Source organism: Protomyctophum bolini, assembly GCF_963924005.1.
Source record: "Protomyctophum bolini genome assembly, chromosome: 17".
Classification (NCBI taxonomy): Eukaryota; Metazoa; Chordata; class Actinopteri; order Myctophiformes; family Myctophidae; genus Protomyctophum; species Protomyctophum bolini.
This window is the reverse complement of record NC_137878.1, coordinates 25,450,092-25,477,703: the sequence shown is the minus strand read 5'-3', so window position 1 is coordinate 25,477,703 and position 27,612 is coordinate 25,450,092. Positions and strand designations below refer to the sequence as shown.

The 27,612-nt window shown below is 42.7% G+C and overlaps 1 protein-coding gene across 1 annotated transcript; it reads right to left on the bottom strand.

Annotated features, from left to right (window-relative positions):
- Positions 1-8,406: 8,406 nt before the first annotated feature.
- Positions 8,407-26,939, bottom strand: sh3bp5lb (SH3-binding domain protein 5-like, b). The gene is made up of 6 exons (XM_080786732.1): positions 26,372-26,939; positions 25,946-26,008; positions 24,391-24,519; positions 20,590-20,751; positions 13,633-13,806; positions 8,407-11,734 (listed from the first exon to the last, which is right to left on the bottom strand). Exons 1-6 carry the CDS (start codon positions 26,696-26,698, stop codon positions 11,105-11,107), a joined length of 1,485 nt encoding a protein of 494 aa, XP_080642858.1. The 5' UTR covers positions 26,699-26,939; the 3' UTR covers positions 8,407-11,104.
- Between the last annotated feature and the right edge of the window lie 673 nt (positions 26,940-27,612).

Here is a 27,612-nt window from a genome sequence, read left to right as displayed (position 1 = left end):
TCTAAATATATAGTGCTCTGACTGTCAGCAAAGACATAGAGAAAGAACTATCCTTCATTAAGAGTCCAATTAGGGCCATTTTCCCCCTCAAGGTAACCTCGCCCTGCAGGGGTCAGTACCACTGATGACCTGCAGGGTTCAGCACCACTGATGAATAACTACCTTCACTGTGGGCAAATTAGCCCCATTTATTTGTAACACGTGCCAACCGTACCACACACACACACACACACACACACACACACATACCCACACATGCAGACAGAAGACATGCACGCACACACACGCACGCACGCACACAGCCCCTGAGGAAGGAAAGTGCATGGAAAGTCTGTGTAAGCAGAAAATTGTTGTAATTGCTAGAACGTCCATACAGTATGGCTACTAATGGACGTGACTGTTGTAGTAATTATGGTAAAAGGTGAACATGTCTGGCCCAGTGTCATACTTGGAAAAGATGTTCGAAACCAATTATAAGATGCAAGATATTTTGTGGACCGATAGTATATTGGTGTAGCAACATGTCTCCGGTTTGTGGGTCCATTACTCCTTTAACAAAGCAGATATAAATTAATGATTAATGAAAGCACAGAATATCTTGTAAGTGAACTTCCTAAATGAGCAGTTTGGCTCACTACCTTTTACGAGCTACGAGCTTGTAGGTCTGCTATTTTCTTTTAATCGTGAAACCGATTTTTAACTCAAATTAATATTTGCTTCTGGGGGGGGTCCCTGGAACAACATATTTTCAGATGGAGGTCGGCGGCCAAATACAGATAATTCTGGGGCTCCTTGACCTGAAATAGTTTGAGATTGAGTTTGAGGTTTTTCAGAAAACTATTTTAGAAGGCATTTGTAGAATCGTCCTTAGGTCTAAATGGGTTGAAGAGGGGATGAAATAGTGGGTAGGGGATTGACACTTCAAGAAATGTTAAAATGTTGCATTTTACACAACTTTCTATCCTCTAGGCCTGGGTAACAATATTGTAATTGTCTTGTTCTGTTAAATGGCTCCGCTGAAGTTCCTAAGCATCTACACATTTTATTAATACCAAAATGATTACACTCCAGAGCTTTTACTCAGTCATTATAGTGTTACTTCTTATTGCTGCCTCTAACTTTATTGTGCAGTCAAGTATTTTATGGAAGAAGAATCCTTCATGGGATCAAACAACTTGTTTAACAGGCCACGTATAATAACTTTATTATCATGTCTTTGAACACAATGCTGAACACAAAGTGTGCTTTGTTTGTTGCCTCATGAATATCACACGATTTTTTTTTTTTTTTTGGGGCAGATTTCTTTACAGGTTCTGCAGGGCAAGGGTCTTCAATGCCTCTCATTGAAGACATTGATGCTGCCTCTCAAACCGGTTATATACAAGTAGAAACTGACAGTTTCTCAAGTGAATGTCAGCCACAGACACATACAGAAGTACACAGGAGTGATGGCCTAAGATGGCCTAAGCAGTAATAGGTTGGAATGCACTACCAAAGTGTATAACCAATACAAATACAAAATTCATCTTTAAAATCAAGTAAATAATAATTCAAATGTATAATGTGTTGAAAGTGATGTTTTGCTATGTTTCTTTGTTTTTTATTTTCTCCTATGTTTTTTATTTTATTATTTAATGTTGTCAAGGCAAAAGCTAATGGGGATCCTTATAAACAATAAACACAACCACATAATCAGCTTTTAACACAGCCATCTCTCTCTCACGCACGCACACACACGTGTGCACGCACACACACACACACACACACACACACACACACACACACACACACACACACACACACACACACACACACACACACACACACACACACACACACACACACACACACACACACACACACTGTAGATTTAGTCGACTAAAATCTTATGATATTTAGTCGACTAAAAATAGACTAACACTAAAGCGTTATTCATAGTCTGGATTTTCGGTGGTGAGGTGACCACCGAACTACAACATGACGTCACGAGCCACGTTGAAGAGCAAACCACCGCCACCGCCCCAGCACTTCTCTCTATTTTTACTCCCCACCGCTCAACGTTATTACAGCTCCGGTGGTCACCTCACCACCGAAAATCATTCCAGGTGACTAAAATGTGACTAAAACTAAATGAAAACTATTCAAGAGACTATGACTAAAAACCAAAATCAAAATGTGCTGCCAAAAACAACACTGGTGCCCAGACTCCACTTCAGCAGCATGGATAGCGACGTGCTGCTGAAACAGCCAGACGATGGAGTGACCTGGTGGCACCTCAAAGTTAGCCTGAAAGTCAGACAGCTACCCTACACACTAAACACTACCCTATTATATTTAATGGATGGAGCTGAAGAGGAGTAGTGCTGTTGTTGTTGTTTTGTTTTTTTTGTTGTAGTTATTGTTGTTTTGCTTTCTTCATACCAGTAATTGTCTTGTAATGTTGATTGTTGTTTTTGTATGTTTGTATTGTCAGTTGTGTGTAAAAAAGGAAAATAAATACACTGTTGGAAAAAAAGAAAACCACTACCCTATATACACTAAACACTTCCTAGAACAATATCATCGCCAAGACCGCCAAAGAATCAATATTTTAAAAATGGAAGAGAGATTTGTTTAATTCAAAGACATATTGGCTAATTAAACCCACTGCAAATACAAAAAAAAACACTATAGGTTCATCCTGACAACAAAGGATTTATAAAAAATATATATATTCTGTGAGAAAGATGAAACATGGTAATGGCAAATTAACTGTGTGTGGGAGACATTAAACGAGGGAGTCAATGCACCACTAGAGAAAGCAACTGCACATGTTCAAGTTATACTGAGATGAGATGACAGCTGGCAAAGAGATGATCTCAAAAGCCTTGATGATAAACCCAGGTGTATACTGTAGGCTGCCGCTCTACACACACTGTGTGTGTGTGTGTGTGTGTGTGTGTGTGTGTGTGTGTGTGTGTGTGTAAATACCATGTGCGTGTGTATACGCGCACGGCCGTCCATGAGCAAAAAGCAAGGGGTTGTGCCAGTACTGTTGAAACACTTGGATGCTGAGCGGGTAGATAAACTAAACAAATCTACACATCTGAACTGTGCAATACAAACTATACATTCGTCTGTCATTAACATGCTGATATCTAAGAAATATTTTAGGAAACTAAATAAGCTGTCAAATGATTAATAGGCTACTAGCTGTATTTGTAAAACATGTTCAGAAATCACATAGAATGTGCTATATGTGCAGCTTTGTAGTCGTTCTAATTTAAAGAAAAGAAAACTTTCACACACACAAATGTATATATTGCATAAACAATACCAAAAATAAAGCAGTTTTAAACGAGGGTTCATTCAAAAATATTGTATAGTAAGCAAATATTGCTACCTGGAATCATAGTATACTCACAAATACTAGGTGCAGGTCGCTCTATTGCCATGTTCCCAACGACTCGAAGAGGGAGGAAATTAACAGCAAATTGTCGACAGCTGTGCCAGTGTGTGTGTGTGTGTGTGTGTGTGTGTGCAAAAAAGTGAGCTTCATGCAGACAATTTCCCAAGAAAGACAGACTTAAGCCTCAAGATCATTACACGCCCGTTTCGTATCCCCAAAAATGTTAATCCTGAGCAGTGCTGTATATTAACGCGAGTGTATAGTACAAGTAAAAGAACGGAACACACGTATACTAACACACATGATGTACACACATGCGACGTTACACAGCACGCCTCATCGGGCTCCTTCCTTCCTTCTTGTCTTTCCTAACGCTGTCCCTCACTCCCTCACTCACTCACTCACTCACGACGTCATTGGGCGAGAGAGATGCAGCCTCCACTCTCTCTCTCTCTCTCTCTCTCTCTCTCTCTCTCTCTCTCTCTCATCTGCAGTACTAGGATTCAGTCAGGCAGTGGCCAAGCCATACGGTCCCACTCCATGAGTACGCTACTAGGGGTACTTTATGCCGTTGAAATGTATCTGTAAAGGCAGAAGTGTTGTTTTTGGCAGCAAATTTTGATTTTATAGTCTCTCTTCAATTGTTTTCATTTAGTTTCAGTGACATTTTCAGTCAGTCTAGTAGTTTTAGTCGACTAAATATCATAAGGTTTTTATTTTAGTCGACTAAATCTACAGTTGACTTAGTCGACTTAAATGTGTTTTGGCGGGCCTTGATTCCGTTGTAATGACTGTTTTTACACTTGCTGAAAATAGCTGATATTTTCAGCATGCAACCAAGTGTAAAATGACTTATGGATATCTTGTCCACAAGCCGCGGTGAAGAGCAAACCACCGCCACCACCCCAGCCCCTCTCTCTGTTTTTACTCACCACCGCTCAACGTTATTTCAGCTCTGGTGATCACCTCACCTCACCACCGGAGCGGTGGTCACCTCACCACCGAAAATCCAGACTATGAATGAGCCTTAAAGCATTATTCATAGTCTGGATTTTCGGTGGTGAGGTGACCACAGAACTACAGTGAAGAGCAAACTACCGCCACCGCCCCAGCCCTTCTCTCTGTTTTTACTCACCACCGCTCAACGTTATTACAGCTCCGGTGGTCACCTCACCACCGGAGCGGTGGTCACCACCGAAAATCCAGACTACGAATGAGCCTTAAGGTTCATACATAGTCTGGATTTTCGGTGGTTAGGTGACCACCGAACTACAACATGACGTCACGAGCCGCGGTGAAGAGAAAACCACCGCCACCGCTCCAGCCCTTCTCTCTGTTTTTACTCACCACCGCTCAACGTTATTTCAGCTCCGGTGGTCAGCTCACCACCGGAGCGGTGGTCACGTCACCACCGAAAATCCAGACTATGAATAGGCCTTTAAAGGCTCATTCATGACTGACCACCGGAGCTGAAATAACATTGAGGGATGGTGAGTAAAAACAGAGAGAAGGGCTGGAGTGGTGGCGGTGGTTTGCTCTTCACCGCGGCTCGTGACGTCATGTTGTAGTTCGGTGGGTCACCACCCCAAAGAGCATAGTTCACCATCAAAGGGTCCAGTAGTCCACATTAAATTCAAGCTAAAATGTTGTGGAAAACACAGTAGTGGAAAACACAGTAGCCTCCTAGACATTATTTGCAAAATTCAAGTTACATTCTGCCAACATATATACAACTAATTATATGGAAGTGACAGCAAGATAAACACTGTAGTTCTGATCTGTTGCAACTTGCAAGTCAAGTTAAAAGTCCCACAATTTTGCAAACCCTTTTTTTCACCCAGTGTCAATTATCTAATCCTGGGAGGGCAGTGGGCTGACCTCATGCTTCCTTCTATGCATGAGGAGTCCAAGCTGCTTCTTTCACCTGAAAGGGGGGAGTTTCCCCAGCCGGACGTAGCAGGTGGTGGGAACACGTTATTCTTTTCCCCTCCATCAGGTGCCCCGGCTGGCCGGGGCCAGTTTTTTGTGAGGGTATACCTACCCTAGGGGACACAGGGAGAACATGCAAACGCCACACAGAAGGGCCCTTTTGCCAACCCCACCTGGCACCTAGCGTATGGGCACTGATGACACGCGCGTGCACGTGTGTGTGTGTGTGTGTGTGTGTGTGTGTGTGTGTGTGTGTGTGTGTGTGTGTGTTATAGATATAATATATCCCTTGTGCATCTCACTCAAGGAAAAACAAGTACCCTATGGGAGGACGGAGCCGGTAGAGTGGGGAAAATTAGAGCGCTCATTGGTTGATGAAAACACAGATGGAGCTCTCACATCCCAGATAAATAGTGCAGACCTCCTCCCAGCCTGGCTGATGGCTAACAGCGACTGACCAATCAACTACCCCTGTCTCAACCCCTATAGTCTTGTGCAGTTGTCAGTTTGATAAATGCAGCCATTGTGCGAGTATAATAAAGTTATTCTGGTGCCATGCAGGCTAGCATGTTGTAGCTCCTGTGGCGCTATTATAAAGCAGAACATGGCCCAGCACTGCAGGATTCCACATTGTCACTGCTGTGCTCGGATGATGTACCTTATACCTTATTTTTATTATCTCTGCAGTAGAGAGTAGACATAGGCGAAAGCACTAGGCAACACCTACTGGTAACACAGGCAGAGAGGGATGAGTCATGTACATGAGAAAGGACTTTCAACCACTGATTTTCATTTCTCATGCATAAACATACATACATACATGCGTGTGTGTGTGTGTGTGTGTGTGTGTGTGTGTGTGTGTGTGTGTGTGTGTGTGTGTGTCTGTGAAATATGATCCAGGTGAGAAAACTAAGGTGTTCATTCACGGCTCCAGTTCAGCCTTAAAAAAATGCTGTTTTCCCACACTCATTTTCATTTCTCTCATGCATCATTCATGAATACTGAATACAGTACATGCATGGCATGTGTGTGTGAAACCTTTTCCACTTGGCAGTCCGCAGTAACACATTATTAAAGCGATGATCTTACAGAATCACCAGTGTTTGATGACGGGTGTTTGTCACCTTATTTAGACACTTGCATCATTCATTAATGTGGGATCACTCATAAAAAGCGATGTAGTCACCCGGCGGTGTTTGATGGGAACAGATCCTGACAGAGTACCTGCCACTCCCCTGCAAATTAACACTTGGAATTCAGTCATGAATAAAGCACTTCTATCACTTGTCACCTGTCACCTCCCTTCCACCAAAACCGTCACATTTCTGCAGTGTATACCACTGCAAAACATCTGCGGTGTTTCTTTGTCTGAAGGGCTCTTATAGCCCCACTCTGAATGCAGTGGGAGACGATCCATTCCAGTTTCAGCTTGCCAAAGGCAGTCTGTGAATGATGCAGATTCCCATGGTGAACCAGAAGACCTGTGGGTTTTCATGTCTCCAGACATCGCACGGCATCACAGCTGCCGTCTTCCGCACATCTCTGGCTTTACCATGCGTGGGAGGAGAGGATATGTAAGCTTGCCTGCCTGCCTGTCCCACAAGACCCTGAATCACTTGAATCACAGATATACATCAATTGCCACTTTCATAAATACTAGACCTGTACCGGCCTACTTGAGAGCAATGCTTGGGAACCTAATAATACCCATTGTCAACTTGTCATGGCACCCGTTTTAACTGTCTGTCTGTGTCCCACATGGATATCTCTGCATCTGACTGGTTAAATAATCAATTGTCAGGTGTGGGGTTGCCATGGCAATCAATTGGCTGAGGCAGAGGCTGGAAATTGCACAGGTGAGGGGACTTGGCCTCATTAGGCCCACTGGCAGAGCCTGACCAGAGCCGTTTGTGGTGGTTCTGGACACACACACACACACACACACACACACGCACACACACACACACACACACACACGCAGACACACAGAGACGTACGTGGCACATTTATAGTAGGAAGTAACTGATATGAGAACAATGTCTGTGATCTCCCCAAATACCATTCTCCAAGTCTATATACAAAGACGCCATAGACAACTACAACTGCTAGAAAACACACTTGTCTGTGAATACTTTTTCACCATCACCAAAGTTTCAATCTTGTTCAGGTGGAGGTGATATTTTGCACATTTCATGCAGTGTTACAAATTGACAAGTTCCATTAACACACATAAGTTGCTTGCTTTTCCACCTTGCACAGTGCACACACTAAAATCCGTGGTGAAATTTTAACTGAGTGTAAAAATAGAACCTTTACAGTATGTATGTAATGTCTTTTTGTTCACTCCAAGTGGATTCTACAGTGTAGCAAATGGCTGACAAACCAAGGCTGAACAAAGGGCATCCTACAGTAGCAGCTCTCCATCTTCCTAAAGCTGTCATCACCTTTTCTCCGGCTGCCTTTTCATAGGAGGCCCTACTCTGTGATTGCTGGCGCCCTCCTGTCATGTGTCACCTTCACTTACTCACTCTGGCCCCCAAAATTATAGTCTGTGGCCACTCTTCTCGCCTCGATTTGCGCCTGCTCTCCCCCTTTTCTCACCTCCCACCAGCTAAATCAATTATCACTTCTTCTTCTCACTCCTTTTCCACTTCTGTCTTTTTCTCATGTTCCCAAGTGCGATCTGTGATATATTTATACCCCTGCTGAATAATTGAAGTGCAGACATGGGTAATAATCGTCATGCAGACAATAATCTCTCCATCTCTGATCATGCGCCTCGGGTGCAAGGTGTGCTGATCATGCTCAGGCGGTTATTTCTGCTGCTTGCCGTATGTTCCACTGAGAGCAAATTACATGTCCTCCCTCTTATATGATATACGGTATTCATCTTTTCTGTGACCCGATGATCTCATTGAAATTCATTATATACACACACAGCGTTGAAGTTTCGCTGTGCGGCTGTTGCTTCGTGTGTTTATATTATCAAAGGTATACATATGCTCACAGACTGCCTGGACATAAGATAATTGCATGGAATTAAATGACACCTGTTGAGATGAGATCTCCAGTACCACACACCATGTATCGTGTTAAATGCATTTTTAATGGTTCCAACACAATTTATATTCCATAAAATAAAATTGTAAACATTAATAAGTTAAATATATTATGCTTAGCATCATCATACACCTACCTACTACTTTACAAAGGTACATTCATCATATACATACACAGGAACGAGTCAGGTCTGTACAACGGGTAAAGTTGGCTCATAATTAAAGAAACTAAACAAATATACAGTTAGGTTAAAACAAGTACACCATGTGCAACCCAGTAACATGAATTCAAAGGACATGTCATTACAAAACAAAATACTGTATGTATAACACCAATGGATAAATTATAACAGTGCGAAATATCTGCCATAACCCTTTAGTAAAAAACAACTAGTACATGACTTGTTCTTATCTGAAGAAAATGTACCGTTTGTGAAAAGAGGTAAAGTATTTACTAAAGTACTAAAATAATAAAAATGCACCTCACTCAGGATTTATGAAAATAAATAGTAAGTGCACATTATTAAGTCCATTTCAAATCTTTAGGATTGCTGAGCCAAAGGCACTTTAAAACAACTGAGCATTTATCTACTTCTATACAGCTAAGTGAAATGTGGGGTACAGATTTTTGAGCGCTGAAGAGCTGAAAATCCCTTTCAACAGCAAATGGATATTTCATGCAAATGCTCTATATTATACTACACCAGTGCATCTCTGATGCAAAAGCCAAGCAATGTGCAAATAGCTTCTGTTTAAGCTTAGCTGGGCAAGAGAATATGATTCAAAAGCAACATCTCCAGCCAAGCAAACGTGTATACAATTCAATTCCTTACGGATAATGGCAGCTCCTAAAAGACCAAACAGATGCTTTGAGGATACAACGATCTCAAATGACTCAAGTGTTTCAACAAAGGGATTTTTCCAAGACTGGTGCAATAAGTAAAACTGCATTGCAGGGAAATAATCTTCTACAAAGTGTGTTCTCATGAAGTCAGATCTCATATAGTACAAGTGGATCAAAGCCACATGGCCATAACCATCCATTTGGGAATACTGTGCTAAACCACCATGCCAGCAGCAATGTGAGGGAATACAATGTGAAATTCAGGACACTTTTGATTCATGCTTGTTTTTTTTTTAAACTGAATCAATTTAGCTTGTAATGTGGGCTTACCCGATGGCCATTGGCCAGTGGTTAGGGTGCGTACCACGGTACCACATGGGTCCATTCATTCATGCAAACCTTTATTTATTCAAATGCCTTACAGTGAGTCTCTGGTTCGATTCCTGGCCGGCCTGACCATTAGCTGCATGTCTCTCTCCTATACTCTCCTCCGTGATTCATGTCTCTATCAAAAAAAGGGTTTAAAGTATGTTACATAAAACTGCCCCACCCCCGCCCAAAAAAGTGACTTTAGTTTGAAGTTGTTACATAACGATAACAGGGTGTGTCCCCTAAACAAAAGACCAACAATGGGGTGTCCCCTCAAAAGTAGACCAAAAAAGGAGTGTGTCCCCTCCAAAGTAGACCAAAAACTGGGTGTGTCCCCTCAAACTTAGACCATAAAAGGGGTGTGCCCCTTCAAAAGTAGACAAATCACCCGAATCGATGGCCAAGCAGTCCGGGTGCCTAGGCTGCCTGAAAGCGTGTTGCAGGTTCGAATCCCAATGACCGTTCCTGCGTGTCACTCCCCATTTACAGTCAGTCTACTATACTATCAATGAAGGCAGAAGCCAAAAAAATATCTACAAAAAGAAAAAGACGAATCACATTTCAGACGCTACAGAACCACCTCCAACCATACGCAAACACAGCATGAAGAGTCAGCACTCACTCAGCACAACCACGAAACGCCTGCTGACGTGAAACTCATCAAGAGTGTTAAAGTTGTCTTACAGTTATATATAAAGATGGCTATTTCCGTTCGGCCAAAGGAGACAAACAACTAAACACCACACTAGCCCACACTCACATGTCAATGTGGAGACAATGCCATTTGGATTTTTCTTTCTGCATAGTGCCGCTTCACCATTGAGCATCTTGGGGTTTTTTCTTGTGGTAAAAAAAAAAAAATCACATCTGTCCCGACTCCAAATCCTGGCATGTCAATAGGAATACACACAACCGAAATGGTGGATATCAAAGTAAAGATGCATCAATGAAAACAAGCTATGCCTTGATTTTTTGCTCAAGCACGCATACACACTTAACACTGCTGAAAGAAATGTTTAGTCTTTGCACACTATGTCAGTATTTTGCCCGTTTCTACGGTACAGTGATTAGACATTAGATACCTCTTGTTCATCTCAGCATGAGGGACATGAGAACTGACTCAATATCTCCTCAATGGTGAAACACAGACAGGTTCAGAGGAGGGGTGGTGGGAAGTCCCAGGGTAGGTCTGTGAGCTCTAGAAACCTCCACCCCTCTCTCCCTTCCTCTCCAGTCTTTATTGCTCTCACAGCGATCCTGCATGGTGATTCATAAATGTGCGCCTGGTGCACAGCATCTGCCAACACATCTTTTCTGGCTGTTCCCGCAACTGCAGCAGAGTCTCAGTCAGAGCCAGTTAAAAAAAATAAAAAAAATATTTCCCACCTGCAATCTCCCATGTCTCCAGGTCTTCCTCGTTCCCCTCCAGTGTGTGTCTCTTTCTTTCTGAAGCCCCCCCTGCAGATTTCTCATGTCGTCATTCATAATTCATCGTGTCCTCGTCAGTATCACAGCTCACAAGCTAACACTTCTGTGGTGCTGCTTGGCGAAGCCATCCTGTGTCTCTCGACCTGCTGCTCCCTTCTCTTCGTCCGCCCCGTCCTGCAACGGGTCGTTGACCACCGTCACTCTCTCCAGATGCCTCATCTTCCTGTCTCTGTTCCCGTCTTCGACTCGGAGGAGCACCCTCTCCTCGTCCACCAGACTCACCACGTCGCTCAGTTCCACCAGGTGCTCCACGGAGTCGCACTTCTCCAGGTCGGAGGCGATGGTCTGCAGGCTAATGACCGACATGGAATCCGACCCGGCCTGCTCCGCCGCCAGCCTCTCCCTCTGGCCCCAGCCAGACTCCCTGTGTTTCTCCACCCACTGCCTCGTCTGCCTGGTCTTCTCTCCGTCTTCCAGAACTCCGCCTCCACAGGCGGCGACGATGTGAATCGCGACCGTAGCTTTGACCTCGGACTCCGCCCCTACCGGGGAACTCCGCCCCCCACAGGCCACGGGCCGTGCCCTGTTGGCTCTGACACGCCCCCTCTGTGCGTGGATCTGCTCGCTGATCTGCTCCAGGTTGCGCAGGGCGATGGAATATCGCGTTTTGACTTTGGCCACTCTCTGTTCCAGCAGTACCACTTTGGCCTTGTGTTCCTGTGAACACATAATTATGGGCTGTTCTTAGAAACTTTTGGCACGTCTTATATTGCAATGAGTAAATGATAGATTCCGTGACAGTTAGAAAATGGGAATGAAATTGCAATGTGTCAAAAGCTTATATTCAAAAGCTGTTTCTACCTTCAATAGAATATTTTCTTCTAAACATGTCATTTTAAAGTAGAAAGCATAAATGTTCTTATTAATGAAAAGTATATGGTTGAAATCAATGAAACATTGAGTTATTGAATATGACACATATTTCCCATTTCCACCAATGAATAAAAGTATTAGAACTGTGAGTGGGTTTTTCTTCCTCACAAATGTATGCAGATTTTTATTTTTATTTCAGAACCGTCACACATTTGTGAGGAAACAATTTGTTCAGTCCTTTTTGATTGCTTTCAGTGGCAGAATCCGACTTCCATCCATACCAACACCAAATGCAATGACAAAAGATACTTGGAATGACAGAAATGTGTCAAAACCATGGCTATCGGTTATGACAAATATTCATACTACAAGGGTCAAATTACAGCAACACTTCAAAGCACTCAAAGAGAGACTTACTAAACTTTTTGCTCTGGCTGGATATCTCTCTGATGCAACGTCCTGTCACAGGGCTACCACAGACAGTGTAAGCACACCTAAGACTCCATGCGCGGACAAAAGAAGCTGTCTGCCGGCGTCTCTTCCGGGTTTTTAGACAGCTGGTGGATGGAAATGAAGCTCCGGAAAAGCTTGCCCCAGCGACATTCTGTCGTGTGGGTGGAGCTTCATTTCCATGCAGGGATGGTCTTTTAGATGAGTCCCAGGGACATTTTATGAGTCCCACTTCAACGACGTTAGGAGTAATTTTTACAACAACAAACATTTAACTCCCATTTCATTTTATATGGTTATAATGTCGTTATATTCACGCAGAAAACAGAAGAATAAATGATTATTATAACTAAAGCGAGCAAAATAAACTAGAATAAAAAACAGTACAGTAGGACAGTAGTGCATCCTGTGGATGCAGAGGTCGTTGTTTTATTAACACCTTAACCCTTAACACCCCAATCGCCCAGGACGAAGTTTTATCCAAAAGACAAAGATTATTGATATCACAACCGCAAATGGCATCGCTCCACAGCCTAGGAGCTGAGGAGCCGGGATAACATCCGGTCCGTCGGTAAAAGTGCTCCGCTGCTATATGATGGATGGGCGCTGGGCGCAATGATTTAATGGATTAAATAACCCCAGGCAATCGGAGTGTTAACTATAAACTGCGTTTTGGGATGCAAAATGCACCATATTATAATCTCTGCTACAGTATTGAGTCATTGGATGGACTGGGAAATAAGAAGGCCTATTATAAAACACATTTCTATAACCGTATAAAGTCTGCCTGAAGGGAGAGGCTGAAAGTCAGGACAGACATAATGGTGGGAACTGAGATCATTCTACTGGCCTACTTTAAAGGGTATAGATAAACCTTTTATGAAAACTAATAATAAAAAGGAAATAATATATCCAGAGAGCTTTTAACCCATTCTGGACGGGAACCCCTTTTGGTGTTTTAAGCATTATGTTATAATACTTTAGCTATTGAAGAATAGCAGATCTACAAGAGCTTGTAGATCTGCTATTTCTTTTAAATCGTCAAAATGTGAAAAGGTGACGGGAAGGAGCCCACAACCTTCTGTACTATTAAAAATAAATCTTTTAACTAATTCCAACTGTAAAATTGCTAAACAAGCCATGTTCTTTAAGAATTTCTTGACTGAACATCTGTACCTGTTACCCACCTCCAATATGTGGTTGAACTGTGCCTGTTACCCACCTCCAGTATGTGGTTGAACTGTGCCTGTTACCCACCTCCAGTATGTGGTTGAACTGTGCCTGTTACCCACCTCCAGTATGTGGTTGAACTGTGACTTGAGCTCAAAGTACGGTTTGGATTTGAGGATGACCTTCTTCAGGGATTTCTGGAGCGTCTGCACTCGAGCTTCTGCATCCTGACACAGCTGAGTGACACGCTGGTGCTCTCGCTCGCTACGCAGGCGTTCCTCCTCGGCCTCGTTCACCTACCGCACACACACACACACACACACACACACACACACACACACACACACACACACGTGTTCATAAGCTCAGTCACGCGAGGGAGACTCGGAGTAGAGACGCTGCTCCTTCGCCTGGAAAGGAGCCAGCTTAGGTGGTTCGGGCATCTGGTTAGGAATTAGGATGCCTCTTGAGGGTCTCCCTAGGGAGGTCCTCGATGCACGTCCCACTGGGAGGAGATCTCGGGGCAGACCAAGGCGCAGATGGAGGGATTGCATCGGACTCACTGGCCTTGGAACGCCTCGGGATCCCCCAGGAGGAAGTTACTAATGTTGCTCTGGAGAGGAATGTCTGGAGCTCTCTGGTGGAGCTGTTGCCCCCGCGACCCGACTACGGATAAGCGGTTGAAGATGGATGGATGAATGGATAAGTTCTACTGGCCCCAGTATAGTAATACCTGGTGTGTGCACTGTGCACACACTACTGCACAATTACCAACTCCTTTACAGCATTATATGCCATTATATGTCTGGAGCTGATTTCCATAAGCATTATGCACCGTCCTATACCCATTGCCATCCATCTTAAAACCACAATACTACAGGCCACTTTTCTTTCTTTCCAAAATCTTTTTATTCAAGTTTTTTTTAAACAGAAGCCCAGGGGGAAAGGGCATAAATGCCATTAAGTCACAGGTTATGAGAATCAAGTAAGAGTATATAGCCTTCAGTAGTGCAATAAGAAACATTAGGTCAGACTGCTCTTACGTGTTGGTGACACAGAAGAAATCTAAAAATAAAACAAAGATCCTCAATCCCCAGGACAGTTGAAAAGCACAGTCTCAAAATAAAAAAAATGTAAAAGATGAAGGGGGGAGAAAAAAAGCATGAAAAATTATCATAGAAGAGAAAATACAGATTCTTAGAATTGTTGTGGGTTGGTGGGCACGGCACACGATGCAGTTTGTGTGTTGTGGTAGAATGTCATAAATAGACTTATACAGTGTTGATTTCGTCGACTACCTTTTTCTACTGATGAAAACTAAATGGAAACTAATTCAAACTCAGCTATGATGACTAAAACCAAGACTAAATATACTGACAATTTCGTCAACAAATAAAAACCAGACTAAAATGTTAGGAAGGGACTGGTGGACAAGAGATCCAGTATAAGTCATTTTACACTTCGTTGCATGCTGAAAATAGCAGATCTACAAGCTCACACTAGTGAGCTTGTAGATCTGCTATTTTCAGCATATGTCAAATCAGTCATTACGACGGCATCAAGGCCCACCAAAATACATTTTAGTCGACTAAATCAACTGTAGATTTAGTCGACTAAAATCTCATGAAATTTAGTCGACTAAAACTAGACTAACACTAAAATGACTGAAAACTAAATAAAAACTATTCAAGAGACTATGACTAGGCATGTAACAATATATCGATTTTCAATTTTATTTTTTTAGGGGGGCTAGTGAATTATGGTGTGTGTGATGTGAAATGTGAGCTTCAGCTTTTAATCATATTCAAGTGCTTTTGGAAAGAAATGAGAGTCCCTTTCAGTACAGAGCACTGCAGAGGGGAGCTGTGTGTGTCTGTGACTGTGCCCAGGTGATGATGGTCATTGATGCTCATTAATACATCAAGGAAGGCAATCATGTTTCTGCACTGTCAGAAGTAATGCTACTTCTTTTGCAATGTAGTTAAATAAATAAAAATTGAAAAAATCTAAAAGATAAATTATATCAAATTAAAAATAAACTGTAATTTTTCTGGAAAATATTTTTGGTTTAAAATATCGTGAAAAATCGTATCGCGATACGAATCGTATCGTGAGTTGAGTGAATCGTTACAGGCCTAACTATGACTAAAACAAAAATCAAAATGTGCTGCCAAAAACAACACTGGTGTTATAGCATTTTTTCTCAGAGCCGGCAATTGAGAACCTCAACATCTCCAGTTTGAGACAGGAGGACATTATATCACGAAGCCACTGACTGAGCACGGGTGGGGCAGCATCCTTCCATTTGAACAGCACGCCTAGCGATGCTAAATCAACCGTGAGACACTCATGGGCATGTCAAAGGGAGGTCTTCTCCTCCGGCAGTGTCAAGAAGAGCTATTAGGTAGGGGGTCTGGGTCTAGCTGTAGGATATTTTAGAGTTCATTCAACACATTCCCCCAAAATGGTTGTAATTTCAGGAACATCCAATACTGATGGGTCACTTTTTACACACTTATAGCTTAACGAACACCAAGGATTTGACAGTTTACTGGCGTCTTATCTTCAATACAAACTGGTTGGCGAATGCGATTCCTTTCAACACAAAACACTGAAAACAAATTTGACCATAGCTTAATCTTGTAAGGTTATGAATTTACTTCAGCTACTCTCTCCAGAGGCTTAAATGCACTACATAGCCGAGGGGGCTAAATGCATTATTTCGAAGGAAAATGAGCCCTAATGTGAATGACTACATTTAGGTGGTGGCATGAATTCACATTATCATGTGCCTTCCGCAGACCGGTCTGGCCCAAAAGCTTTCAGTCTGACACCCTTTGCTTTTATTTGTGGTATCTACCTTAGAAGGACTTTGGTGTGCGTAGAGCCTCTTTGTACACAGTATTTATTTTCCTGCCTATAGCACCCGCACCAAATAGCCGTTAAGATGCCATTGGACGACTTGAGCAGAGACATTAGCACAAGAGAAGAACCATATAACCTGAACTGCTTTGAATTCAGTCAACGGGACCGCGAGAGAATCATTGGAACCGAGTCCCTTTTTGACCTACCAAGCGGTGAATTAGATTTTTCCAAAGAGCTGTTAAATCTACTAAAAAAGAAAACCAGAACGCATTTTCACATTTTGACACTCAGTGTGTATGTACGACAAGGCATCATTCCCACGGCCTTTAGATGGCAGATAGAGCCTTCCCTGGGTAAACGTACTGATGACTATTGTGAACGCTGGTGCGCCATTCTGAATAAATGCGCCATAGACCTGATGACATCAGTGGTCGATCAGCTCAAAAAGGATACTATTGAGCTTGATCAGATGATCACAGATACACGCTCTGAGATAGAGAAAGCTATCAACGATGAGCTGAAATTCAACAATGTACTTAAAGTACATCAGGATCTTATTGATAAACTCTCTGTCGAAACCAAAGACAAAAAAGTAAAAAAATTCAACAAAGAGGAAGGAACAGTCTATTCCTGGAGGATCACCGAATCCCAAGATGCAGCGGCACCACCGGCAGCATCCCAACCCAGAGAAAGCAGACCTCCACACCCTCCCCGTCGCCAGCCGTTCTCCGATCAGATGTCAAGCAGCAGAGCTTCCTCATCTACCTCGAGCAACGCTTTTTTATACAACAGAACCAACCGCCGTGGTCGCGGCGACCACCGCAGAAACGCTGTACAAGGCGGGGGAAGAGGCTCAGACGGGTTCTCCCGGAGACCACAGACCCGCTCATACAGCAGGTCACAACGGGACTGAATGTCGTAAACCTGTCAAGTAAGGTCCTCAGCCACGCCCACCTGTCACTACTAAGCAGAGGTTTAAGTTTTGTTCCTACTACGCAATCAAGTGACTTTGATGTGAAAGTGGATTTGTTTAAATTCTTCAGACAAATACGTCTGAGAGAATTTTTTATGCCTAGTTCTGATTTGGTTGTGGCCCCACCTCTCCCTTCTGATGCTACTAGTACTACCATGTCTACTCCATTCAGAAATAAAAGCACCTTTATCCATCCTAGCAATCGCAATGCGTCTATTGAAACTTATTGTAGACTGGTTGAACAAGAGATAATGTCACGTTTACAAGAAAAAGATGCACACATATCTCATTGTAACCTTAACATAGACTTGATCTCAAGTCTGATAATTCAATTGTAATTAAAGAGGCTGATAAAGGGGGCGCTGTTGTTTTGCTCAACAAATCTGATTATGTCATGGAATGTCATAGACAGCTACTGGATGAAATCTCTTACACAAAACTTCCCAGTAATCCTGTTGAAAGCTTTAAGGGTACAGTAAATCACACTCTACAAGGTTTTTTACGTTCTGGTGAGATTACAAAAAAGGAATTTGAATTTCTTAATAAACAGCATCCTATGACACCAGTGTTCTATATTTTACCTAAACTTCATAAAAACTTTGAGAAACCCCCAGGTCCCATTATATCGGGCATCGACTCCGTTACAGCACCTGTCTCTTCTTTTGTAGACTTTTTTATTAAACCCTTTAATGAACTCCTCCCGTCCTATGTGAAAGACACAGGTCACATGATATCCATTATTGAAAACCTTGAAGTTACCCTTAAGATCAGATACCTTTCTTGTCACGCTGGATGTAGAGTCGCTGTACACAAATGTACCTCACGAAGGCGGCATCCAGGCCCTGGAACATTTCCTATTAGAGCGCCCTACCTCAGCCATACCCTCTAACTCATGCATTGTCACTCTGGCTGAGATAGTACTTACACACAATTACTTCATGTTTCAGGATGACTATTTTCTACAAAAGAGGGGTGTAGCGATGGGGTCACCGATGGCCCCTAATTACGCAGGCCTGTATGTTGGGTACCTAGAGAAATCAAAATTTCTCAATCCTGCTCAAAACCCATTTTTTACAAATATAACTCTTTGGAAAAGATATATAGATGATGTCTTCCTTCTGTTTAATGGTACAAGAGAACAACTTAATAACTTTTTGTTTGTTTGTTAACTCATGTTCAGATCATCTGAAATTTACCATGTCTTTTGATTTTCATTCTTTGAACTTTCTGGATCTACTGATCTGCAGGGGAGAAGATGGTGTTTTATATACTGACCTCTACACCAAGCCAACTGACCGAAACAGCCTACTGAGAGCTGACAGCTGTCACCCTCTACTGTACATCTAAAAAACAGCTTACCGTATAGCCAATTTTGCAGAGTCAAGTGCATTTGCAAGAAACCTACGGATTTGAACCGGCATTTGACAAATATGCAGGCTAAATTTAAAGAACGGGGCTATTCTAATACCCAGATTGACAACGCCCTGGATAAAATCAATCAAAAACCCAGGTCTGATTTATTTCACAGACAGTCAGAAAACAAGACTCAATCTACCATCTTCTCTACTACCTACTCTAAAATGTCATAAATGTCATATTATAAAAAAAACACTGGCATATTTTACAATCGGATTCATTATTTAATAACACCTTTTCCAAACCTCCTCTGATTGTTTTCTCTCGTGGTCAGAGTCTTAGAAATCACTTGGTCAAGTCCGATTCACCCCCTGTCCCAACCCCCACTCAACGTGTATTGGCTCCTATTCCTAACGGCAACTATAAATGCGGCTCTTGCGCCCAATGCAACAGCCAGTGGCGGAAAGTTCTTATAACGGCAGGGGGTTCATGCAGCCCCCCCCCCCCCCCCCCCCCCCCATCGGTGGAACAAAAACGAGTTTTGTTTTTTCGGTTGGTACCAACACATCTTGCCCAAGCGCCCCCAACATGACCACTGGGGAAGGGAAATTTCAGTGGACAGTGGGTGCATATACTGCATATTGATATATTTTGCCAAAATGCCAGTGGGTTCAGTCGCGCTTTTGCCAAAATGCCAGTGGGTTCAGTCGCGCTTTTGCCAAAATGCCAGTGGGTTCAGTCGCGCTTTTGCCAAAATGCCAGGGGGTTCAGTCGCGCCTCTGAACCCACGGAGTTTCCGCCACTGGCAACAGCACTAGAAAATGTCATAAATTTAAGCATCCTCATTCTGGTAAAAATATCCCCATCAGAGGCATTAATACCTGCACAACTAGGGCTGTCATTTACCTTCTTACATGCCCTTGTGGCAAGGCATATGTAGGTATGACTTCACGTGAAGTAAAAGCACGCATAGCTGAGCACCGTAGCACTATTCGGTGCAAGAATATTATATATCCTGTTGCCGCCCATTTTGTGGAAGCCAACCACCCTGTATCCTCTCTACATTATATAGGCATAGAAAAAGTGTCTGTATCTAGAAGAGGAGGACAGATTGATCAGCTTCTGCTTAAACGCGAAGCTTTCTGGATTCAGTCCTTAAAAACATTATCTCCCCTTGGCCTTAATGTAGATTTTTACCTCAAATCCTTTTTGTAAAAATATATTACAATCAAAATATTTTTGTACCTTTATACTTAACCTTTTAATACATTTTTGGTAAACCCTCCTTTTAACCTTACTTTGATGGCCGCCTTCCCCCTTTTCACCTGCAGGTGACCTATACCTATACAGGCCGACTCCATAGAGGGGCATTCAGGTCTATTGCCAGTATATGTATTGAATCCACTTAAAATGTTTTTTCTATATTGATTGCATTGAATGTATTTAATGATGTATTTTAATTTTATTTTTGTATAGATGTTATATGGTTCTTCATTTCACATTTGCTTTTCTGCTGTAACTCTTTTATACATTGTAGTGTCTCCATGACAAGGAATATTTATTCCAGAGCCTCTTAGGAGGCCTTATAGTAATTTTTGAGAAATTCTTGTATGTGAACTTGAGACACCACATGACCATGATCCCTACCTCTCATATCACTTATATATTTAACCCGTGTTCCCCTACCCCCTTCTGATTGGTGGCATGACTCTCTGGCACCATATTTAAGTGTGAACCATGATGTGCCTTGTATTCCCTGATGAAGGCTTAACCGCCGAAGCGTTGGATATTTCTGTCTTACCTGCTGTCCGAATAAATATTGGTACTCTAGCTATTGGTGTGTGCGGCCACCGTCTTGTTTATTCAAGATCTCCTCTACATCTACCTTAGAAGTGGCATGGTTGAGCATCTCCTGCCAGGTGGGGTCCAGGGTGTTTCTGTCTGCCAGGAGCCCCTGCTCTGCCACGTACACCATCTCTCTGGCGGCGGTGTGCATGGAGACGGCCCTCTCAAACCTTAAAGCTGCTTTCTGAGTCTCCTGTTGAGCCTATAGGAAGAAGAGGAGCCCAAAGGCAATGACAGCTCACTTTAAATACATCACAACGAATCATGAGACAAGACCAGGAGTCAGCGGAGTAGGGTCTGCGTTTGAGAAAATGCAAGAAGCAGCCCAGAGAAAACTGACTAAAAACAAACAGGTTTTGGACGCATGCCACGCATCATGCAGCAGGATAAACAATTCATAACACATAAAAAGCAGATTGTATTCCAGTCATGCAAGTCAGCGTATAATGTCAGCGCCTGGGGGCAGATGTGTCTAGGTTTGTTTGGGAGGAGGCAGTTAAATGAAGACAAGGTGACTCAGAGTCAGAGGACAGAGTCATCCACTGTGCAGCAGTAACACGGCTGGACACACAGAATGTCCCAAGTTTAAGGTTGATGCTTAAGAATTGATGACTGCCACAGATTAACCCATTTCGGGCGGGTGTTTTAAGCATTCTGTTCTACTTTAGCTATTGAAAAACAGATCTACAAGCTCATAGCTTGTAGCTTGTAGACAATGTGGCGCAAATCTTTGAATATACTGTATATTCTTTCAGAGTGAGCGTTTTAACGCAAATCTTTGCTTCTGGGGGTCCCTGGAACAACATATTTTCAGATGGGGGTCAGCGGCCAATTACATATCATTTCTGGTCAATTAAATGAAGGACAGCTGCTATATAAGGAAGCTAATGTGCTTGTGTTCGCTGTTGCAGTGAGAGGCTGGGCCCGGTCCAGACAGAGCCACACAATACACATTCCTGCCTGCTAGAATTGGATGTTTAATGTCACACGGTGACTGTTTAGTTGAGGTTATAGGATTCACTGTGACTTGATACATTTTAGTTTTGGCTCCTGTTAATGACGGAGACAGTGTTTGATGACCAATTCCCTGGCTTAGGAGGAATAAACAGCCTACTTGAGAACAACTGCCTGTTTCGTGTCCTTCCGTGTCCTGGGTTGTGACCCGCTTGGTCACAGTGGTGTCCTGAGATGATACAGTCTCACTCGATAGCCGTCGGCCGTGTTAGCGGTGACTGTCAATCAGGGCTGGACTGGGACAAAAATTCGGCCCGGCCATTTTTGCGCGAATTTGGCCCAGACCAGCCCACCACAACCAGCGTGCAGATAGCAGAAACTCTACCAGCCCGCTCCGTCAAGGCACACACAAACAAACAAGCCTAAACTTTTACAGAACAACATAAATGATACAAACCAACAGACAACTACACAACCCTTTGTTGCCCTCACAAGAATGATGATGGCAAAAGGATTCAAGATAGAAGAGGGTTTATTTGTCACTCACTTTGCCTGCCTGCCTGCCTGTCAAAACAAAAAGCATATCATAACTTGAGCGGCCCCCTACGGTCGCGGCCCAGCGGTAATATGACCGGTACGTCCTGTGGCCAGTCCACCCCTGGTGCTGTCAATTGTGCACTGAATAATTAACCGTGAAGATTGCGTTCTACATGGGCAATGATGCAAACCCCTGCAGATTTAGACTGATTTGACTATCTCATTTTCGAGTCTGCGTTTTCATAACACTGTAAACACTAGTGATAACCAGGACAAATTTATAATCCATTATTTGCTTAATTGTTTTCTATTAGACCCTTGCTCTTTGTCCTAATGATTTCCATTAGTTCAATTACAGTTTGAAATTACCCTTCACAATGCTGATTAAACATGAGTGGCACTTGTGCATGCTTTCTTCAATGGTTAATGTTTTACGTGTGCAATCATAACTTATTATTAGAGCACATGCTTCAACATTTTGATAATCTCCAAGACAGTTATGGATACTAAATGACTAATGACTAAATGGACAGTAAATAATCTAAAATATACACTTCAATACCATGTCATTTTGTAAGCCAGCTGTCACATTACCTTGTAAACAACCCAGACATACAGTAGAGCCCTGTGTGTACGCAGGATTTATTGTCTGAAAATGAATTAGTCATGCGAGAATTTTGGGCATAACATAATTTGGAACCTTAAAGAGCTAGGTTTGTCTGTGCACATTGTTATTTAAATGGTATATTCAGCAAATTGGAGAAGACAAACTATTTTCTGGTCTGGTTGCCATTGTCTGAATTGTGTCTTCCTCCTGTAGCGTAATGTCTGAGACATATTGTAATATCTTGACATATCAGCTAAATAATCAAATGTGCATTTTTAAATTAGGTTATTTTTTCATCACATATTAAAGCATGACAGAGAGCAGCGTGTTCAGTGTGTTGTCACAGGGTCCCGAATTAATATTGATGACGATGTACACAGAGAGAGAAAGAACGGTGGTAAGCAATGGATTATTGGATTCACAACATTCTTACATGACGAGGGTTATTTGAACGTACATCATTTATCAACAATACGTGTAGGCTACTGTATTACCGGTAACTAACCTTTTCTCACTGTCCCTCGTCCCCTTTCTCTCCCTCCCTCCCTCTCTATCCTCACAACTCTGGTCTCCTAAGAGGCACTGAGACATTCTTATTATGCAATATATGCATAATCTGGCCCAGATCATTAATTAATGTTTGAACCTCAAAGGCGAGTCCCTTGGCAATATCATCATCAGCGTACATTTTGATTGCAAGCAGTGTGCGGCGTGCGCACATTGTGAGCCTACCTACTGTAGGTACTTGCACATGAGCAAGGCATTATTTTGCTCCGTTAGTTTTTACACACACACACCAAAATCTGGACATAGGCCCCTCAAAAATCACACTTGCGTGAAGTGAGGGGCGCTCTTATCGTCATACATCACATTCCATACTTATCCAATCAAATCATCACAAAAGTCATTCCGGCCAATCAACTTTTGGCGTCTTCACTTTTCACTTCACTTTTTTTAAATATATGTTTATTGGTAATAGGTTTCAACAATTTAGTACAGTTTGAACATACCATTTTTTTTCCCATTTTCTCCCTCACCCCATGTCTTCACTTTTCTGCCTTCACTTTTATCTTCTATATGTACTTTGCTCAGCCAATCAAATCATCGCTATGGGGCGATCAGCCAATCACAAGCCAATGTTTGTGTTCACACAACCCCGAAAAGCTGGGCATAGGAGGGGCTAGCGCCACTCAAAAAGGATGACATCATGTCATCCTGATAACAAATTCAAGAGATATATTCCTTGGCCTGGGAGTGTGCAAGCAAAGTTCACACCGATCGGTGCAGGAGTGTCCCAGATTAACTGACAGATGGAGAGACAAGATGCATCCATCTAGCCTTGATGGACAGGAGAGAACATATACAATCTGTGGTTTCAGACAGACAGACAGGGTGTAAGCACACTTGGGATTCCATGCACGGCCAAAAAGCCACTTGTGGCAGGCGGATGGAAATGGATGGAAATTAATCGAATGCCACGTCGGACAGATTCCCGGAAGCGCTTGGAGCTTAATTTCCATCCACCAGCTGTCTAAAAGCCAGGAAGAGACGCCTGCCGCTCACGGCTTTTGGCATCTTGGTGACGCTAAAGTGTGCCTGCGCTGACAGACAGACAGACAGACAGACAGGGGTATGCTATAAACATTTATCTCCGCCTCCCAGCCTTCCGTCGTAGTGGAGATAGTGATTTGGTGTGTACACACTACAGCTATTGCATTAGCTACACAGCCAAGTTACACATACCTCTTTAGCCAGTCTGCGGGCTTCATAATAAGGCCTGGCTTTCTCAATGCAGTTACCGAGCTGAGAGCCCTGTGCATTGAGCTTTCTGGCCGATTCTGTGAGGATTCTCCTGTAGCTTGACCTGGCATCCTGTGGTGGAGATAAAAAAAACAACTAAAACATCTCAAATCATGCCTGCATAACAACTCATTTCATTCCCTTTTCAATAGGGCATATATAGCAATGTCATACTTAAAAAGTGTCTTATGATAATGAGAAAACCAGTCACAAAAGATGAGTGAAATGGGTGATGCCTGACATGAGCAATTCATATAGTTTATTTTTCCATCTGACATTCAACCATATTCGTCAAGACGAAAAAATTGTTTCCATTTATCTTCCTGTCATACTTCATCAAATACAGATTTACGAATGTCCTTAGTAGAATTCACTGAACAATGTTCACGTATCACTAAAAAGTAAATCATCTTCCGATATGGAAGATGATTGGAGACTGATATGGTCTCCAGGAAACTATTTAATAGCCGGGGGGGCACATGCCCAAAAGCCCAAGGAATAGTTTAACCTGTGATGTATTTATTGTCTCCACCAGGCCGAAGGCATGGGGAGAGACTATGTTTTGCACTCCGTCCGTGTGTGAGTCTGTCTGTGTGTGTGTCCGTCCGTCTGTTACCAGCTAATCTCCGGCACCATTAACCTAGTCGATGCCAAACTTTGCACACACACTCCCTGGATGCCAACGATGAACCTTGGCCCCACATTTTCCAGAACGGCCTGTTATAGCGCCACCAGGAGGCTGACTTTGTAAAACACAATTTTTTATATTACTCCAGAATGCAGCATGCAATTTACGTAAAATCTTTCACAGACTGTTGACTGATGTCTATGGTGTCAGTGGTATACAAAAATGGCCATAACTTTTTTCCGCAGTGTTTCAGGCAGAGCAGGCCTCTCATTCTGTGGACCCTAATGACCAAATTAATAGAAAAAAACACTAGAGATGGTGATGATCGGTTGATCGCCCATATTCACTCTGATCGGTAAGCGGCATTTATCCTATCTGTGATCGGCAATTTACCCTATCTGGAGAAACTGATCTTTTATACCATTTAAGTGGTATAAATGTCAGATATATAGTATAACATCATTTTGCATTTTTGTGACAGGCCTAAACATTCTCCCCTTCCTCCCCACACACAGGAACAGTTTTGACATGGGTTTAGACATATAATCATTTTGGAAATATTAAACATTTCACAAGATCAGTATCAGTATCGGCGAGAAAAACAATCTGTGATTGGTATCGGTCCAAAAAAAAAAAAACCTGATCGGAGCATCCTTAAAAAACAGGTACGGCATGACATCACAGGTCCTATCAAACTTTGGGCCTGTGGCTCCCTGGGCTATAAATAAATGTCTCATTTTTAAAGTAGTATACCAGCTGTGTCCATAGTGCGGCCCGCGGGCCAAATGCTGCACTGGGGCGAAGTTAAAAATATACAGGCTACAGTATAGATACTTGGCATATAGAAATCTGAAAACACAGCTCCCTCACATTCAGTTGTAGCTCCAGTTTGTTGATTTCATCACTGGCCTGGTTGAGGTGCTCAAGTTCCTCCTGAGAACAGGCAAAGGATAGAAATAACGTTAGAGCTATTCAGCTATGATATAATAAGGCATGGGGTTATTTGCACCAGATGAGGGGTTTGTGGCTGTAAGCCTCTGCTCAGAGAATAACATATTTGGTATTTATAATTATTATTCACACTCACAATAGTATGTGTAGAGCCTGTAGGCCTACAAACATCTCTCAGTAAGTTATTACAAGCTGATTTGGTGTAAACAACAACACCACATTAATCATGTTAAAGACAAGTCGTGGACTAGATACGTCAGGTTATATTTAATTTATTTAAATTAACCCATGTTGTTGTCTTGTGTGAACTCATTCTGTTTAACAACATTGCCTAATAAAACGTGCCTGAATCCTTGGGTCCAATTCTTCTTCATATTTGCCAATCCCATCTTCTTCATCATCCTCCTCCTCGGCCTTTTTCAGGGTGTCCGTGTCTCCATCATCCTCACAATCTGATTTCATCTTCATCATCACCACTGCGTTGTCCTTGTTGTTACTGCCTGCTACTCCCCCTGACACCGCGGCGTCTCCTCCCCTCAGAATGCTCGCAGCGATCCTACTACTACCTCCATCATCATTCGATTCCTCGCCCGGCGTCTCTTCTCGTAACTCTCCCCCCGGCTCAGAGACCCCAGAACCGGTCGGGATTTCAAGCGAGGTCCGCGGATCCATTTGCGGCCTAGCTAATTCGTCGGATCTGTTCTTTCTTCGTCCGTTTCTTTTTCCTCCCCCAGCGATAATTGTCGTGTTCACGGTCACACCCTATGTACCGTGGCACGTTACAACATTAAACATAGACATTATCAAAGTGTCATGTTCTTCCAGAGATGTGTGATAATCAGATTCATGCTGCTAAACGCCACCAGCTAGCTAGAGCGCTAGCTGTGAAGCTAGCTCTCCATCGTGCAGCGTGGCTGGCCCGTCCAAAATAAACAGATGTACAAGCGAACCATGCGTCGTGTCCAGACTCGTTGATAGCTTGTACATCTGTTCTTTTTTGGCGAGCGATACCGTTGTACCCCCACACACCCCCTTTCCCCCCTCACTGCATATATGTTTTTCCCTTTTTACCTCCTTTATGATATTTTGGCAGTGTATATTTGTATGTACGTATATGACCCTCTTGTAAACCAGTGTAATGCTTTATGGTGTCATTATCACAGTTAACAGTGTTTTTGAGTTGTGCTTGAAATGTACTGTCTCTAATTCTGCAAACCGTTAATAAATACTTCAGTCAATCAATCGCGCAGTGTCTGGGTTTCCGAGGCTAATGGCTAATGGTCGACTGACTCGACTCGTTTCGCATCTCCTATGTGAGAAACAAAATACGTACGTACGTACGTATGTACGTACGTTCCGATTTTCAAAGTTTTTATGGATGACATTTTGAATGAAGTTTAAAATAATGTGCAACAAATGATCATATCAAAGGATCACGAGACTCTCCCCGACTCCCCACGTACCACCTCCCCTTTTCTCCCCTCACCTTTCTTTTCGTTTTATTTTCCCTTTAATAGTTTTTACCTCCTTTATGATGAATTCCTGTTCTGTTCTTTGGCTAAATAGAAGTGTATATTCGTAGTCTC